At 50.7% G+C, this 16,033-nt stretch overlaps 2 protein-coding genes across 3 annotated transcripts; one reads left to right on the plus strand and one right to left on the minus strand.

Annotated features, from left to right (window-relative positions):
- Positions 1 to 609: 609 nt before the first annotated feature.
- On the minus strand, positions 610 to 4,610 carry NUPR1 (nuclear protein 1, transcriptional regulator). Its single transcript, XM_077313576.1, has 3 exons — positions 4,374 to 4,610; positions 1,598 to 1,755; positions 610 to 1,296 (listed from the first exon to the last, which is right to left on the minus strand). The coding sequence occupies exons 1-2, from the start codon at positions 4,477 to 4,479 to the stop codon at positions 1,607 to 1,609; spliced, it is 255 nt and encodes an 84-aa protein (XP_077169691.1). The 5' UTR covers positions 4,480 to 4,610; the 3' UTR covers positions 610 to 1,296; positions 1,598 to 1,606.
- A 5,532-nt stretch (positions 4,611 to 10,142) lies between these two features.
- On the plus strand, positions 10,143 to 15,891 carry SGF29 (SAGA complex associated factor 29). Of its 2 annotated transcripts, none has more exons than XM_077315752.1 (10): positions 10,143 to 10,310; positions 11,735 to 11,822; positions 12,118 to 12,193; positions 12,462 to 12,534; positions 12,854 to 12,918; positions 13,677 to 13,806; positions 13,897 to 14,043; positions 14,771 to 14,806; positions 14,891 to 15,053; positions 15,668 to 15,891. In XM_077315752.1, exons 2-10 carry the CDS (start codon positions 11,748 to 11,750, stop codon positions 15,782 to 15,784), a joined length of 882 nt encoding a protein of 293 aa, XP_077171867.1. In that variant the 5' UTR covers positions 10,143 to 10,310; positions 11,735 to 11,747; the 3' UTR covers positions 15,785 to 15,891. The 2 variants fall into 2 exon arrangements, with proteins under 2 accessions (XP_077171867.1, XP_077171868.1); XM_077315753.1 differs by having other exon boundaries at positions 10,258 to 10,310; positions 12,071 to 12,193.
- The last annotated feature ends 142 nt before the right edge of the window (positions 15,892 to 16,033 follow it).

Raw genomic sequence — 16,033 nt, forward strand, 5'->3', positions numbered from 1 at the left:
GCCCCCAAATTATCTCGTTTGGTCTCTAGCTCCTTAACTGAAACGTAGACTGCGGAGCTTTCCACAAACCAGGGGGGCAAGTGACTTTTTTTGTTGTATTTGAATCATTTTCCTCCCAGCCCATGCTCACAGGAAACACCCTGATATTGGAAGTGACAAAGAAGACCAACCCCTGGGTCTGAGTTTCTGATCGCTCTGCTCTGGGAAGCAAGAGGAAGTGGATGGGTACGCAGCTGCTGATTGGCTAACTTCACTTCCTTTTAAAGGCATTTCTTTGGGATTGGCATGAACTGCTGCCACAGCAGGGATCGGGGTGGGGGGGAGATGCAGCCTGAATCCATTCTGGGGTAGAAGCGACCGCAAGGGGGGCTTGTGAGCGTTCCGTCTCTGTTACTGCCCATCTGATGCAGAGTCCCTCTTTCTGAGTCCCTCTCCAGCAAACAGCTGTCTTCCTGTAGTGACTGTAGCTGGGAATTTGGAGGTGCATTTGTAGCATTTAATAAAGCTCAATTCAGAACCTGCCGCCCTCTTTTCTGGCTACAAAAAGCTGCTTTCCAGTCCTCCTGGGCTTTTGGAGGCCGCTTTTCCCAGGGGCTCACTCGAAGATGGTTGAGAAACAATTGAGGATTTTTATTGAACATAGAAAAACACATATGGCTTTTACAGTATTGGAAAATATTGCCTTTCAGACTGCCCTGTAACATATATTCTCTCTCAACTGGAGAAAATGTTTTGGCCTGAGGGCCATATCAGGGTCTTCATCTGCTTCTGAAGGCCTTCTGTTAGATGCTGAACCTAACTTTTTAAGTGCCAGATGTGGCCTTCAAGGCAGCCTTTCGCATATATCAATTTCACCTATATCAATTTCACCTCCAATTTCTGTGTAGGTCTCCACACAGGATAGTTCTATCCCAAATCTCCCTCCCTCTTCCCCTTCCCGCCCCCGGGAGAAAGGCAAAAGCATTTCCGGGGACTGCCCAATGTTAATAAGAGTCACTGATTTAAGTAGGTGAAGCATTTCTTCACGAAAAGTGGCTGGGCTTTGTTTCCATTATTCCCAGCCTAATAAAGCCATCTTCCCATTGGCCTTTCTGAGGCATCTTGGCCGTTTCTCTTCCTCATGTTTAGAGTGAGCTGCAGCCATCTTGAGGCTCTCCATTCGCGAACCTGGTAGACTCCGCCTCCTTAACATGAGTAGCCGCCGCGTAGCCTGGCGCCCGTCCGTCCGTCCATCTCCGTATCCACATAGACGTTGCCGTTGTGTCCAGAACCCGAGTAGCGTGTCGAGACTCAGAGCTAGGGAGGAAGGAAGCCATTTTGAGTGATTTGTGGTTTCTCTTGCTGGGGAGGAGTACCTCAGTTCGTACTGAGCTTAAGGGGTGGCCCAAATTGCTCCCCGTGGACATCTGGAGAACCACAGTTTGGTACAGATTGTTACAAATGATGGATGTATAGATACCTCGTCCATTGCACGAGGGAAGGATATTGTGAGGGGAACAATGGGCATCTTCCCTACCCATTCACAGAGGGGAGCCATTTTAGACAGCCAATAGCAAGAGAGGTGGCCATTGTGGTCAGTCACCTCTAGGTCCCTCACCTGCATTTTTCATTCCTTGGATGGGGTCCCCTTCCGTTTCTGCTCAGTCCGCTGCAGCTTCAAGACGATCTTGCGTTCATGGCCACCGGGGTTCGGGCGGTTCGTGTGATCCTCAGCCTCTCGCTTGGAACGGCCCTTCCGGGAACAGCCACCTGGCGCTACAAAACCAAGGACAGTCAAAAATCTAGTTGGGACATGTAGGCTCTGCTCTCACGAACATGAGTTGCTCCAAAATTCAACCCAACGAACAGTGTGGTGGGACAGCCCAATGTGAGTCTTTTGCAGTACTCTTTATTAGCCTAGATCAGGGGTAGTCAAACTGCGGCCCTCCAGATGTCCATGGACTACAATTCCCAGAAGCCCCTGCCAGCGAATGCTGGCAGGGGCTTCTGGGAATGGTAGTCCGTGGACATCTGGAGGGCCGCAGTTTGACTACACCTGGCCTAGATGTTCAGTACAAAAAAAGGGGAGGAAGCAAAAGAAAAATCTCGAGAGGTATCGGGTGGGCGAACGGTGGCTCTCCAGATGTGTATGGGCTACAATTCCCATGAGCCCTTGCCATGCTGGCAGGGGCTCATGGGAATTGTAGTCCATAAACATCTGGAGACCCACCGTCCGCCCACCCCCAGAGTTTGTAGAATCAAAACAGGATCTGCTCCTCCATCGTATCTTGGAAATATCTCTTTCCACTTTTGTTTCTACAGAGCATCTAGCCTGACAAAAGATACTGGGTTATTAAGAAGCACCTTATTATTTGGAAAATATTCTGTGGGCCACTTCAATGTTCTTTTAAGGTCTTTATCTCAGATGTCCCCCCTCCCAACTCCTGTGCACAGTTTGCTCCGCGTTGCCCCAGTTAGGTCTGAATCTGGACACACACGAGCGGAAAGCTGGGATCCAGCAAGGGAGCTATCTTTAGTTGTTTACAGCTTCCAGACTCTCCGAAAACCCACATCGCATTCCTGGGTGACAAGGAGCTGGCAGGCCCAGGACGTTTTCCCGATACGCCGAGCGGCTTTGCTTTTCCTCGGCCGCAGGAATGCCTGGAGTCATGAGACTACAAATGGTGGCAGAAACGCAAAGGCCCCAAGTAGGAGGATGAATAGCGGCACCCTGCCTTTCTTTTAACCACAGCTATTTATATTCCTCCTTGAGAATCAGCGTGGTATAGTTAAAGGGCGTAGGATTCTAATCTACACATGCAGCCAAGTTGGGTGACCTTGGGCTGGTCACAGTTCTGAGAACTGTTCTCAAAGCGCAGTTCTCTTAGAGCTTCCTCTGCCCCACCTACCTCAGGGGTGCCTGTTGTGGGGAAAGGAAGAGAAAGCGGTCAGTAAGCTGCTTTGGGACTCCTTTAGGTAGTGAAAAGCAAGTTAAAAAAAAAACAGCTTTTCTTCTTTTCCTGCATGTATTTCTTGGCATCTTGCCGCCTGCCGATAGGGTGATTGTTGTTTGGATATAGGGAAAGCGTACCGTGTGAACAGCCTGAGAACATACGCTGGATGGCTTAATGCAAATGTCACTTTTATTTTACACTATTCATAGTCTGCCTCTCTCGCTAGGCGCACAAGTCAAATCCTGTCAAGAGCCCAGGGCATCCAATAAAACGGGGCAATCGGGTTTGGGTGGCAGAAATCAAAAAGGTCCGACGTGGCTTTTGGGTGGCAAACTGCAGAGATCGCTTCCCTTTCCCCTCCCCTTGCAGAGGCAGGCAGCTCGAAAAGGAGCAGGGGTGACAGCGGTCCCCCAGCTGCTTGCCGCATGTGTATGCATGAAGCGTGGATTCAGTCTGGAAATCTTGAAGCCCTGAAGCAAAATGTTATGCGGTATAAGGCTTCTGTGGACTCAAACCCACTTCTTCCAAGGCAATCTGGCTTGGGGACTGCGACCCCAGAACCACAGGGGGATAGAGACTTCGAATTAGTCAGCTGGGTTTGTTGCCGTTTTCATTTATAAAAAGACAGCTGCTCTTCTTCTTTTCCAGCCTGTATGTCTAGGCAGTGTACAGCAGGGGTAGTCAACCTGTGGTCCTCCAGATGCCCATGGACTGCAATTCCCATGAGCCCCTGCCAGCATTTGCTGGCAGGGGCTCATGGGGATTGTAGTCCATGAACATCTGGAGGTCCACAGGTTGACTACCCTTGGTGTACAGCATCTTCCCCAGCCATTGCTATCATAGGAATCACTGTAGCAGTGCGCACGAACCATAGGGCTCACGTTTTTTCCTCACGGCATGCAGCATTCTGTGCTTCGCATGCAGGGAGAGCACACTGTGCAAACAGCCCGAGAATGCACACGCTGCATGGCTGAATGCAGATGTCATTTTTTTTCTCGGGGCATGCGGTGTTTTGTTCGGACGCAAGGAAATGCATACCGTCGGGGCTTGTAAGGATAAACTGCACCGTCTGTGAGGCCAGAATGCCAATTGACTTGCATGGGCTCCACTGAAACTCATTGCAGCAGGAAAACAGTCGCCAGGAAAACAAGGGATGGCTTTTCCGTTACAGTCAGATACTCTGGGCCTGGAATGGCAGGGCGCAGAGTGGAAGGATGGCCGCTCATTCCCCGTTTTCTTTGCAACTGTTTTTACTGTAAGGCATTCCAATGGAGCCCATGCAAGTCTATGGGCATTCCTGCCTCCCATTATCTCCAACGGGCCTCCCAGCATCTCCGGCGGTTCCCAATGGGCATTCTTGCCCTTCCTTGCTTGCCATTCCTTTTGGTGCACCCCATCTGAAATCCCACACACAAACACACACACAGAGCGCGCACTTACTGCTGTATCTGTCCGTGAGGCTGTAGAAATCGTACTGGTCAAAATATTCCACCTCGAAGGCGGTCGGCTGCAGCTTCTCCGCTTGCACGAAGGAAGAAGTCGACATGGTGTTCAAATGCACGAAACGCAGCGGAGGGAGACGCACAGATCTGCAGCCTGCGAGCGCTTTGTCTGCTGCGTCGGGGCTGCGGAGCTGCTATATACTCGCCCTCTTCTCCCGCCCTCCCCCCGACAGCAACACCCGCCGTTGCTTCATGCGACTCCCCCCACCCCCACCCCCAAAAAAGCCACAGGCAAACAGAGCATGATGCAACGGAGGAAAACAGCCGCCCGCCTGACTCAGCCCAGTCCCCGCCCCGTCGAGCAAGCCCTGGCACCTGGCCCGGCTGCCTGGGCGTTCCAAGTGCGCCCTTGAACGTGGCTCAAGGGGCTTGTGGGGCGAAGGAGACCCCAGCAGTGCTGAAGGCTAGTGGCCAGAGAGCAGAGGACGCTAATCTGGATCCCCTGCTCCTCCTCCACAGGCTTTGGGCCAGTCACGGCTCTTGGAGATCTGTTCTCGCTGCACAGTTCTCTCAGAACTCTCACTGGCCTCACGTTGTCGGGAAAGGCGTCCCTATGTCGTTTTGGGACTCCTTTGGGTGGTGAAAAGCAGGGTCTAGAAAACCAGCTCTTCTCTGGCTAGGTATGGGCAGGTGTGTTTGTGTGAAGCCTCACTGTCACAGTGCAGGATAGAGGAACACAGCGGGCCATTCTGTCGCCTTGTTGGCTGGGACAAAGCTCCAGTTTTTCCTCTGCCTTCTGGGTCACACGGGCTAAGCGGCCTAATGGGGCAATTCCTGAGTCGGTCATTAACCCTGGCTAATGAGGCCTGATGCCAGAGAAGCAGCCGTGTCCGTCTGCTGTGACAAAAGGAGACAGGAGCCCTGCAGGAGCGGCATAAAGCGTTCATGAGTCAGATCTCCCACTTTCACTCAGATGGGTTCTTCAAGCTCAGCTGCTGAAGCCAGCTCTGACTCACAGGAAAACGCGTGTCCGAGTAAATATTGTTAGTAGTGAGCAACACTGTTTAGTGCTACTGGAGCCCTGTTGCATGAGGACTAGCAGCATATTTTGACCATGTCTTAAAGGAAGAGCTTGGCCCGTGGACAGAGGACTACTTCGGCATGGGGGGCGGGGGGAGGTTTGATACTGTTCTTACCCTCTGATGGCCGGGGGATGTCAACTCAGGACATCCTCTTTGAGGGTGGGGTGATGCATCGCTATAACACTATAGCAACTACTGTTGTTGTTTTTAAAAGAAGGCCTCCCCCCATGTCCTTCAGTGGTGCCCACAAGGCGGTGACTTTCAATACTGCCCACCTTCTCAGCTACCCAAGCTTTGACTCAGAGCTTTCCCAAAAGAGGAGACTGAATCAGGCAAAAGCCCGGATGACGGATGAATCATAGTGGGATGATGATCACCCTGCATCTAGGCCACTGGGAAACTGTGTTTTTTCCACCCTAATTGGCAGTGGACATATGGTTATAGCACGATATTATTATAAAAATCTATCAAGTTAGATGAATTCCTAGCTTTCCTTGTAAAACTAACTCCTCCAGTTGCAGAGATGCATGGTGAATGTATACCTCTTAAACAAAAAGCGAAAAAATGCCAGGTGGTAAGCAATAGATTTATTTTACTTTATACGTTTCACCATGTAGATTTCATCAGGGGAAATCAGAATATATATCTGCCACGAATTTGCCACAGATTCTGAATTCCCCTGACGAAGCCTACACAGCAAAATATTTTGGGACTTTGTAAACTAAATCTATTACTCCCCCCCCCCTTTTTTTTGTTTTGTTTTGTTTTGTGACACATTGTTAGATGTGGCCCATTTTTCCCCTTAATCCTTGAATGTTCATCTCTGAAGTTAAAAAGACTGGAGACACACTTTTAAAAAGAAAACTGAGAGTACAAATTATTGTACTATCATAACAATATGTCAGTTACTTTTATAAAAAATGAAACAGCCTGCCCCAGTTGTGTGTGGCCATGGTTTTTGTGGGACGCTGGGACAGGGAAACGGCAATGATATGGGTGTAGCAAGGGAAGAATCAGACTTTCCCATGCATAAGGGTGGTGCCCAGATTTTGCTGTGTTCTGTGTCCAAACAGCCAAACTGGTTTGGGAAAGATCATAGCAAAGATGGGATAAAACCCAGGAGGTACATGGAAGTACCATGACGTTGTGCTCCAGTGGTGAAAAACGCGATCCCATGAGAGCATCCAAGCTGGCCCAACCAACCCAGGGGTAACAGATCTGGGTATTCAGCCTCATGTGGACACCCATCCAATGGTTGCTCTCCCAGATTATTTTATTTGGAGCGGGGGATTTCTGTGCTTGTGAGGAAATACGCTTTTCTGGCTTGTTCAGTGACAAGGAGCTCTTGCCTTCATAGAGTCCCCAACCCCCGTTCTTCCAGATGCTGTATTCCTGAGCGATCTTTCGCAGCGCTCCTTGAAGGGGCCCCCGTGGACGTTCGCCAAGTCCGTGTGGTTTGAACAGCAGCAAAGGCACACAAACAGACTGGGTCACGAGCAAGGCTGAGTCAATGTTATTGCCGTTTTCCAAGGTGACTTATCCCGTACAGTTTTGTTCTTGATCCTCTGGCACACCCACTTCCCGCTGAGTGCCAAGAAAGCCTACCATTCTGCTACATCCAAGTCACGGCTTTTATATGGGCAATTTGATCGTATCAGGAGCCAGGTTTGTTTTAAGAGATAAACGGAGGAAAGTGAAGCTATTCAAGGTTCCTGGTCAAACAAGATTTCAGAGTCAGGTGTTCCCGTCAAATATTTTTCTCTCGGGCATTTTCTCAGCAACCAACCCAGGAAGAATCAACACCGAGATGTTGTTGGGGCATGAAAGGGGTTTGTGGACAGCGGTATCTTAAAATCTGTGGTATGTTTTAGCCTGGAGAAAACTGGGAAAGGGGGCAATTACGTTCTTCAGATTCTTGAAGGGAGGTCTCATGGAATATAAGTCACCTTTCAACTCTGTGATTATAGGCACTACGTTATTGTGCTATAGGTACTCTGTTGTTGTTGTGTTATAGCAACCTTTCTCAAGTTTTTAACCATTGAGAAACCCTTGAAACATTCTGCAGGCTTTGAGAAACCCCAGAGGTGGCACAAGCATGCAGAATAGGATTGGGAAGCATAGCTGTGTACATGTCACCCTGGTCACCTCTCCTTCCGACCCCTCCCAAGCCCACCATTGGCCATTTTGGGAGGGTGGTGACAGATCGACATGATCAGATATGGTCATGTCACCCGATAAATGTTTAACAAATTCTCACAAATATTAAAAAATATTTAAAATGAATGAACTCTCACCGATTCAGGGCCATCAAAAAAACAAACAAACCAGGGTTTCATGAAACCCTGGTTGAGAAAACCTGTGTTGAGAAACTGTATTTTTCGGTGTGGTCAAGGCAGTCTAGAATGTGAATCCCCAACACAGTGCCCAGGGGGTTCAAAGCTACCTGCCAATTCATTGCTAATGCCCACATCCTTCTTCTCCAAAGGGTCAAGTCCCAGATTTCTTCCATCTTACTGGACCAGAAGTTCTTCAAAAGGGCCCAGGAGGCATCCCTTCTGAAACACTTTTCTCCATTTTAGGGGGACGCTTATTTTGGAACCTCCCAACATATTCTGGTTAGCCACACCCTCTATGGCAGCCATTTTGTGGATTGCGGAACTCCTACCCACATGAGCAGCCATTTTGTGGTGGTACCGGTGCTCACCGGTTTTCAAAATTTCAGATATGCGAGGTGCAACAAGGTTGGGGATTCTTGCTGTATCCAGTAATAGTGCAGTAGGGCAGTGAATCCAAATACTAGCCCCACTTTCCAGCCAAAATTGGTTTCCAACGTGGGTCAGAACTGTTGAAGTCCAACACAGGTATGCTACAGGATGTTAGGGGGAGAAGGTGTCACAGGTGGGCTGCAGAGTTGGCGGAATGCAAGTCGAAGAGTCTCTTCCTTAGATAATTATAGTTCAAAAATCAATACCATCTTATCGGCTCATCAGAAATTTCAAGAAGAGCTTTAGGGTATCTGTTGAATCAAAATAACCGAAAGCGAGCGAAAACATTGCAAAACTCACAAGTATTTAGCAAGAAATTATTGCAATATTTCCTGGTTCTCTGGACGTTCCAGCCCCCTCCCCCCTTAACGGAGTCTGCTTTCTTTGAGGAGGGTGTATGAAATTTTGCAATCTCGGTTTATTTGCAAATAAGAGAGCAAGCAGGCACCCATGGTAAAGCGGAATTAATGCTTGGCTCAGGCTTTAAGAATAAAAATGTCAGTTTTGGAGGGTGGACTTTTGAGATCTCTAAGAGATTTCCAATCCAGATTTGACAGCCTTATATAAACACATATTTCTTCTGCATATTCACACGTTTCATTTGTCTTTTTTTAAAATTGAGCATCCATCCTGAGGCAGAATTCTGTGTAACTGAAAAATACACATGCATGAAAAACATAGCTCCCTGTTTTTAATCTGACTGGGCTCCATTATCTTCTGTCCCTGCTATTAGTGCCTGTCCTTGTTCAACTAGCACTGTGCATTCTTATCTGTGATCAAACATGCTAGGGCAGCCTGTTCCTGAGAGCAATGAGTTGGGCAATGATGAGCAAAAGTCAGGAAGCAGTGTGTGTGCAGGGGGTGTATTAAGGGGGATCCTTGGGTGACAACCGCAGCTTGAGAACTGAGTCCCCAAAAAGGTTGATCGTTCACTCTCCAAGCATGGGGAAGCAGGAGGCTGGACCAGGCTGCAAGTCCAGTACGAAGATATAGCCTTTTTATATTACTTCAAGAATAATATCGAATGTTTTCTTTAAATGATGCATGGTGAATGGACTGGTAGGGAGGGGATGCCAGCCATGCATCTCTGTTTCTGGCCTGGGACTTCCCTTTTCTGCTTTGAAGGATATGAAATATTATAAATTCTGCCTTGTCCGGGAAAATATAAATTACCTTTTATGAAACTGTTTTTACGTTGGCTCAAACCACTGGTCGGCACTGCTAATTCTGCCAGAAGGGGACTCCTAGGGGGATGCCAGCCTCCAGAGGGGACCAGGGAACCCCCTCGAATTACAACTCCTCTCAACAAAATTTAGGGATGCGAAGTCCCCAGGGGGGATCCCCTGGAATTATAGCTCTCCTCCAGAGTAAAGACATCAACTCCAGAGGAGAAAACAGCTGCTTTGGAGGGTGGATTCCCTAGCACAGGGGTAGTGAAACTGCGGCCCTCCAGATGTCCATGGACTACAATTCCCATGAGCCCCTGCCAGCAGAGGCTCATGGGAATTGTAGTCCATGGACATCTGGAGGGCCGCAGTTTCACTACCCCTGTCCTAGCATGATCTTCCACCGAGGACCCTCCCCTCCCCAAATTCTGCCCACCCCCGGCTCCACCCCCAAAGCCTCCCGGTATTGTTGGCAACCCTAGCTATATCACTAAACCAGGATTCCTCCCTGACTTTTTTGCAAGTTGACCCACTCCCCTCCTTTTTAAAAAAAGGAGATAATATCCGAAAACGGTCCCTTTCCCCAAAGATGACCACCGGGCGCGTCTCTTCCAGTGAAGGCCGCCCAGAGCCGCAGGGAAGGGCGGCATAAAAATCTAAACAAATAAATTAAAAAAAAAAAAGATCAGAGCAGGGTTCCTCCCCTCCTCCTCCCTCCCCGCCGGCTGTTCAGTGCAATGCATGGCCAAAGGACTACATTTCCCAACAGCCTCTGCCTCTGATGCAAACAGCAGTGGCCTTCTGCAGAGAGAGAGCTGGGTGAGCCAAGAGGCCCGGCAGAGAGAGAGAGAGAGAGAGACGGAGCTGTAGCCCGGGAGAAGACGCGGGGGGAATTGGGAACCGGAGTCAGACTGCAGCCAAGGTAGCGCTTTGGGCTAAACCCTTGCAAGAGGGGTCTCTCTCTGGATCCCGTGCAAGCCCCAGCCTTGCCTGGCAGCCTCCTCCACCAAGGAAGAAAAGAACGAAGCCTAGTTCTTCTTTTGCACCCCTGGGGGGGATGAAGCAATCCCCGTTTCCTGATGCACGTGCAGCTGTGAGCGGGTTGGATCCAGCAAGTTTTCCCACTGACTCCCCTCCCCTTCCCTCCCCATAGCCCCCAGCCCACGATTTGTACCTGCAGCCTTGTGGATCTCCAGCAGAGCCCTTTTTAAAAAGGGTGGTCCAAAGAGTCCCTCGTTTTCCTTTCTCACTGGTGAAAGAAAAGCGAGCTGGAACCAGCCCAGGTTGATTGCTGGAAGCTACTGGGGTTGAATCCTGGGGTGCCTTGAGGTGCCTTCGCTAGCCTCAAGGTCTGGTAGCCCCAGGACTTCTGGTTTGTGATTGCTGAACTGAAGCTTGCAGGAATAAGCAGGAGTCTTGTGACGCCCTGGAGGCTGACACGTTTTGTCTCCCGGCACAAGGCTCCTGCTTGTTTTTGAGGCAGCAGATTCAACTGCTGTCCGAGAACGATTTCCTTGGGTTATTGCCGAATACTGCGATCGGAATAGCTACCGGGGTTGTGTACACTGGAGACTGGCACGGATGTGTCTTCCTTCTGAATCCCTCATGTTTGTCCCTCTAAACCAGACAAAAATTCTGGCAGCCTTATGGGGGGCAAGAGGAACAAAATGTTAAAAATGCAGAATTCAGAAGGTATTTTATTGCAGTGGGGTTGTGGTTTATCTTCACCTTCCTACTTGATATGGTTCTAATCCAGTTACTGTCAGGTAATGAAAACGGGTCAGATTTTAAGAAGTTCTAAGACGTCGAATAGTGTGAATCAAGTATGGTGTAGCGATTAACGTCCCAGGCTAGGATCCGAAATATTTTGGGTTCCAGTAACCCATCTGTCATGACGCTTATGAGCTAATGGCTCTATGGAGCCAGTGTACTGTAATGGTTAAGAGTGCGGACTTCTAATCTGGTGAGTCGGGTTTGATTCCTCGCTCCTCCACATGCAGCCAGCTGTGTCACCTCGGGCTCATCACAGCCCTGATAGTGCTGTTCTCCCAGAGCAGTCCTGTCAGAGCTCTCTAAGCCCCACCTACCTCACAGGGTGCCTGTTGTGGCGAGAGGAAGGGAAGGCAATTGTAAGCCATTTTGAGACTCCAGACAGTGAAAAGCGGGGTATAAAAACCAAATCTTCTTCTACAATACCTTTCAGGGTTGTTCTGAAGAACAGTGGAGTAAAAATCCATAGTTTATGGTTAAATATCATCAGAACCTGTTTTAAATCCTGCAGGGCCCTTGTGTGGGGTGTTCCACCTGGCCAGAGGCAGGGATTTTGAATCTGAATTTTCTTTTCAGCCCTGTCAGCTCCATGGCTCTGGTATCGGCAGATTCCCGCATTGCTGAACTTCTGGGAGAATTGCATCAGCTTATCAAACAGACCCAGGTAATTGGGCAACCTTTGGGGTGTTTCATGTTGTAAGGTCTGGATTAGCTGGGACAGAGGGGTTTCCCCTGGCCCTCCTTAGGGATTTTTCCAGGGTGGGAGAAGTAAGCTCCAGTGGAGTGGAGGGCATCCTTTACTTTATGGGGGTTCATTTTGAGCCAGGACTTGTCAGAGGGCCTGCGTAGTTTGATGGGGAAAGAGACAAGCAGCAATTTGACTGGAAGAAAACCCCTTTCGCATTTCGGTAGGGATTGTGGTCCCCTGTAAGGTTCCCCGGAAACCCTTTCTTCCCCAGGAGGAACGGTCGAGGAGCGAACACAACCTGGTGAACATCCAGAAGACGCACGAGAGGATGCAGACCGAGAACAAAAGTGAGTTGTGATTCGCTGGGGGGTGCCAAGCGGCCTCACTCGCTCCGTGTCGTCCTGGCCGGTTCCCCCTCCGATCCCTTTCAGAACCTTTAAGGCTGCGGTCTTGTGATGCTCGTCTGGGAGCACGTCCCACGGAAATCAGTGGGCCTTTCTCCCAGGTAAGCCCACGCAAGATCGGACCGAAGAGGGTTAGGGTCGGGCAAGACGGACTGAACCTCATGGCCAGACTGGCCGTACCTCCACGCCAGCTTTTCTTTCCCTTCCTCAGTTTCTCCATATTATCGGACCAAATTACGGGGCCTCTACACAACGGCGAAGGCTGACGCAGAAGCGGAGTGCAAGTGAGTGGGATTTATTCTTTCCAGATTGAAACCAGTGTGTGTAGCTCGCTACGTTTCTCCTGGATGGGGGACCATAGCACCTTACCGCCTCTAACTATGCTAAATACACATCTCCTCCGATGCCCCCTCTTATATTCCTCTTAGTATGTTCAGTCATGTGCACTGCAGATCTGGCATATTCCAGCCATAACTTCACAGGAAAAGCTCTCTCCCTCATGGGAGAGAGTGTTGGGGTGCTTAAGACCCAGCCCTTGGTCTGCAATCCCCAAATATTTCCATCCACTCACTTTCTCCTCTTTCCTCCCTCCGCCCTTCCCAGCATCCTTCGGAAAGCCCTGGACAAGATTGCTGAGATTAAGTCTCTTTTAGAAGAACGGCGAATTGGTAAGTGGGATGAAGAAGAAGAAGAAGAAGAGTTGGTTCTTATATACCGCTTTTCCCTACCCGAAGGAGGCTCAAAGCGGTTTACAGTCGCCTTCCCTTTCCTCTCCCCACAACAGACACCCTGTGGGGTTGGGGAGGCTGAGAGAGCCCTGATATTACTGCTCGGTCAGAACAGATTTATCAGTGCCATGGCGAGCCCAAGGTCACCCAGATGGCTGCATGTGGGGGAGCAGGGAATCAAACCCGGCATGCCAGATTAGAAGTCCGCTCTCCTAACCACGACACCAAACTGGCTCTGCTAAGTCTCAAGGAAGTGGGATGGAGTGGGTAAGGCAGCGTTTCCCAGCCACGGTACTGTGGTACCATACAGAACTACGACGGGCTGTCAGTGGTACTGAGGTGTGAATCCAGTTGAGTAGGCCTGTCATGTTTGGTTGGATATTGGGTGTGGGATGGTGGAAGGAGAACTTTCTCACTTTAGGACCAGAGGACCAGAACACTGCACTCTAAACCAGGGGTAGTCAACCTGTGGTCCTCCAGATGTTCATGGACTACAATTCCCATGAGCCCCTGCCAGCAAATGCATGGGAATTGTAGTCCATGAACATCTGGAGGACCACAGGTTGACTACCCCTGCTCTAAACCACAGACCCGGCTTTGAATGATTAGAATGGTGTTTTGAGTTAGTTGCTGCCTGGGGTATTTGTGACACGCTTCCCGAAGGATAACAAATTCCCAATCTGTTCCTTCTCTTTCAGCCGCCAAAATCGCCGGTCTCTACAATGACTCTGAGCCACCGCGCAAAACCATGCGCCGGGGTGTGCTGATGACCCTCCTCCAGCAGTCGGCCATGACGCTCCCCCTGTGGATTGGGAAACCTGGAGAGAAGTGATTATTCTGTGGGCGCAGTGGGTGTGGAGGGTCTCGTTGGCCTGGCTCGGCCTTCCTCACGTCCCTGATCTTTCCTCGTCCCCTCAGGCCTCCCCCGCTCTGCGGGGCCATCCCCGCCTCCAGCGACTATGTGGCCAAACCGGGGGACAAGGTGGCCGCTCGCGTCAAGGCCGTGGACGGGGACGAGCAGTGGATCTTGGCCGAGGCCGTGAGCTACAACCATGCCACCAACAAGTGAGTTTGTTTGACTTATGTCAGCACCACCAGGGTGCTGACCGTTGACGGCTGGCGTTCAGCAACTCAGCTGAGGCACGGCTGGTCAACCTGGCTTCTCCCTTGCTGCCTTGGGAGAGGAAGGAGGGATCTTCAGGGTCATCTAGTCCAACCCCCTGCAGAATGCAGGAACTCAAAGCTACCTGCCCACCCACAGTGTCCCCAAATCCATGCCCAGATTATGCCCCCCCCCCACACACACACACCAGAATCCCTGTTTCTCCGGGGAAGAAGGAGAAGGATATAAAGAGGACACAGCCCAGCCACCGGCCCTCTACCAAGGGTCTGGAGAGCAGGACTGAATGGAAGGGGTGTCAAATAAAGTTAACACGATGAATTCTGTGAATTCAGGCAGATTGTGAGTGGGTGGGCAGAAGGGACTGTGTCAATGCTTGGCTCTTGTGGGCCTTTCTGGCATGCCCAGGGAGATGCTGACTGCCACTCTGGGAGCAGAAGGCAAATTTCTTCCAGGCCAGACCAGCCAGGGATTCTGGTTTTGTGTGTGTGGGGGGGAGGGGCATAATCTGGGCATGGAATTGGGGACACTGTGGGTGGGCTGGTAGCTGTGAGCTCCTGCATTCTACAGGGGGTTGGACTAGAGGACCCTTCTGACTCTGTGATTCTGTGACTCTCAGCTTTCCCTCTTGGCTCCAGATCTTTCTTCTCATAAGGTTCTTCTCCTCCTCAGGTACGAAGTGGACGACATTGACGAAGAAGGGAAAGAGTAAGCGATGGGCACGGAGAGCACTGGTGTGGGGTGGCGGAGGCTGGGGTCACCCCCGCCTTCATTTCTGCTTTCTCTCCGCAGGCGCCACACCCTGAGCCGCAGACGCATCATCCCCCTGCCCCAGTGGAAAGCCAACCCTGAAACGGACCCGGAAGCCTTGTTCCAGAAAGACCAGCTGGTCCTGGCATTATACCCACAGACCACCTGCTTCTACCGAGCGCTCATTCATACCCCACCACAGCGGGTAAGAAAGAGGCCCAGGGAGCTTTTCTCTCTTTTGGTCCGCAAAGCAGCTGCCGACCAGCACCTCTTCTTCTCTGGGTGGCCTGAGGTTGCTCCCTAATCCCGGCCGGCAGCAGAATTTCCCTGCTGGATCAAACTAAATTTCCAGCTTCCAGTCAAGGGTGTGGTGCTGGCCACCCCTGAGCATGAGGCCTCCATTCTTGTGTGAGGTTGTTTTTTATACTCCGCTTTTCCCTGCCCGAGGGAGTCTCAAAGCGGCTTACAATCGCCTTCCCTTCCTCTCCCTACAACCGGCGCCCTGCGAGGTAGGTGAGGCTGTGAGAGCTCTGACAAAAACTGCTCTGGGAGATCAGCACTATCAGGGCTGTGGCAAACCCAAGGTCACCCAGCTGGCTGCACGTGGGGGAGCGGGGAATCAAACCCGGCTTGCCAGATTAACCAATGTACCATGCTGGCTGTCATGACTAATGCCCAGTGTGAAGCCTGAACTCTATGAATTTGTCTATTCTTTTTTTCGGGCGGGGGAGGGGTCAAAGTTGGGGCACGGCAGAACGGACCCACGGGCTTTCCCCTTTCCGCGGGATAATGTGTAACTCGGTGTCCCTCCTCCCTCAGCCCCAGGACGATTACTCGGTGCTGTTTGAAGACACGAGCTACGCGGACGGCTATTCTCCCCCCCTCAACGTGGCCCAGCGTTACGTGGTGGCCTGCAAAGAAACCAAGAAGAAATGACAGTGCCCTCTAGTGGCAGGCCGTGTTGTGGGCAGGACAAACCGGCTCTAGAAGCAGGGTGCGGTGGGCTTTCGGGTTTTTAATAAAACAACATGAGGCGTTTGAAACGGTTTCTGAGGGACTTCTTTCTACTTCGGTGGGGGGAGTCATCCAGGATGGTTCGGCCTTTCCTCTGTACCAGAAAAATCGGGGGATTTGTAGCTTCAGTGCTTCACCGTTGGTCAGGGACGTAGCGGTGTAAATGCCAAC

The sequence above is a fragment of the Paroedura picta genome, chromosome 16 (genome assembly GCF_049243985.1).
Source record: "Paroedura picta isolate Pp20150507F chromosome 16, Ppicta_v3.0, whole genome shotgun sequence".
NCBI lineage: Eukaryota > Metazoa > Chordata > Lepidosauria > Squamata > Gekkonidae > Paroedura > Paroedura picta.

Bases quoted from the DNA above. Each gene is read 5' to 3' on its own strand.
- NUPR1 (XM_077313576.1), bottom strand. From the start codon at position 4,479: ATGTCGACTTCTTCCTTCGTGCAAGCGGAGAAGCTGCAGCCGACCGCC. The intron at 1,756-4,373 runs GTAAGTGCGCGC...TTGGTTTTGTAG, and splicing joins CCTCACGGACAGATACAGCA to CGCCAGGTGGCTGTTCCCGG.
- SGF29 (XM_077315752.1), top strand. From the start codon at position 11,748: ATGGCTCTGGTATCGGCAGATTCCCGCATTGCTGAACTTCTGGGAGAA. The intron at 11,823-12,117 runs GTAATTGGGCAA...TTTCTTCCCCAG, and splicing joins AGCTTATCAAACAGACCCAG to GAGGAACGGTCGAGGAGCGA. The intron at 12,919-13,676 runs GTAAGTGGGATG...CTTCTCTTTCAG, and splicing joins TTTAGAAGAACGGCGAATTG to CCGCCAAAATCGCCGGTCTC.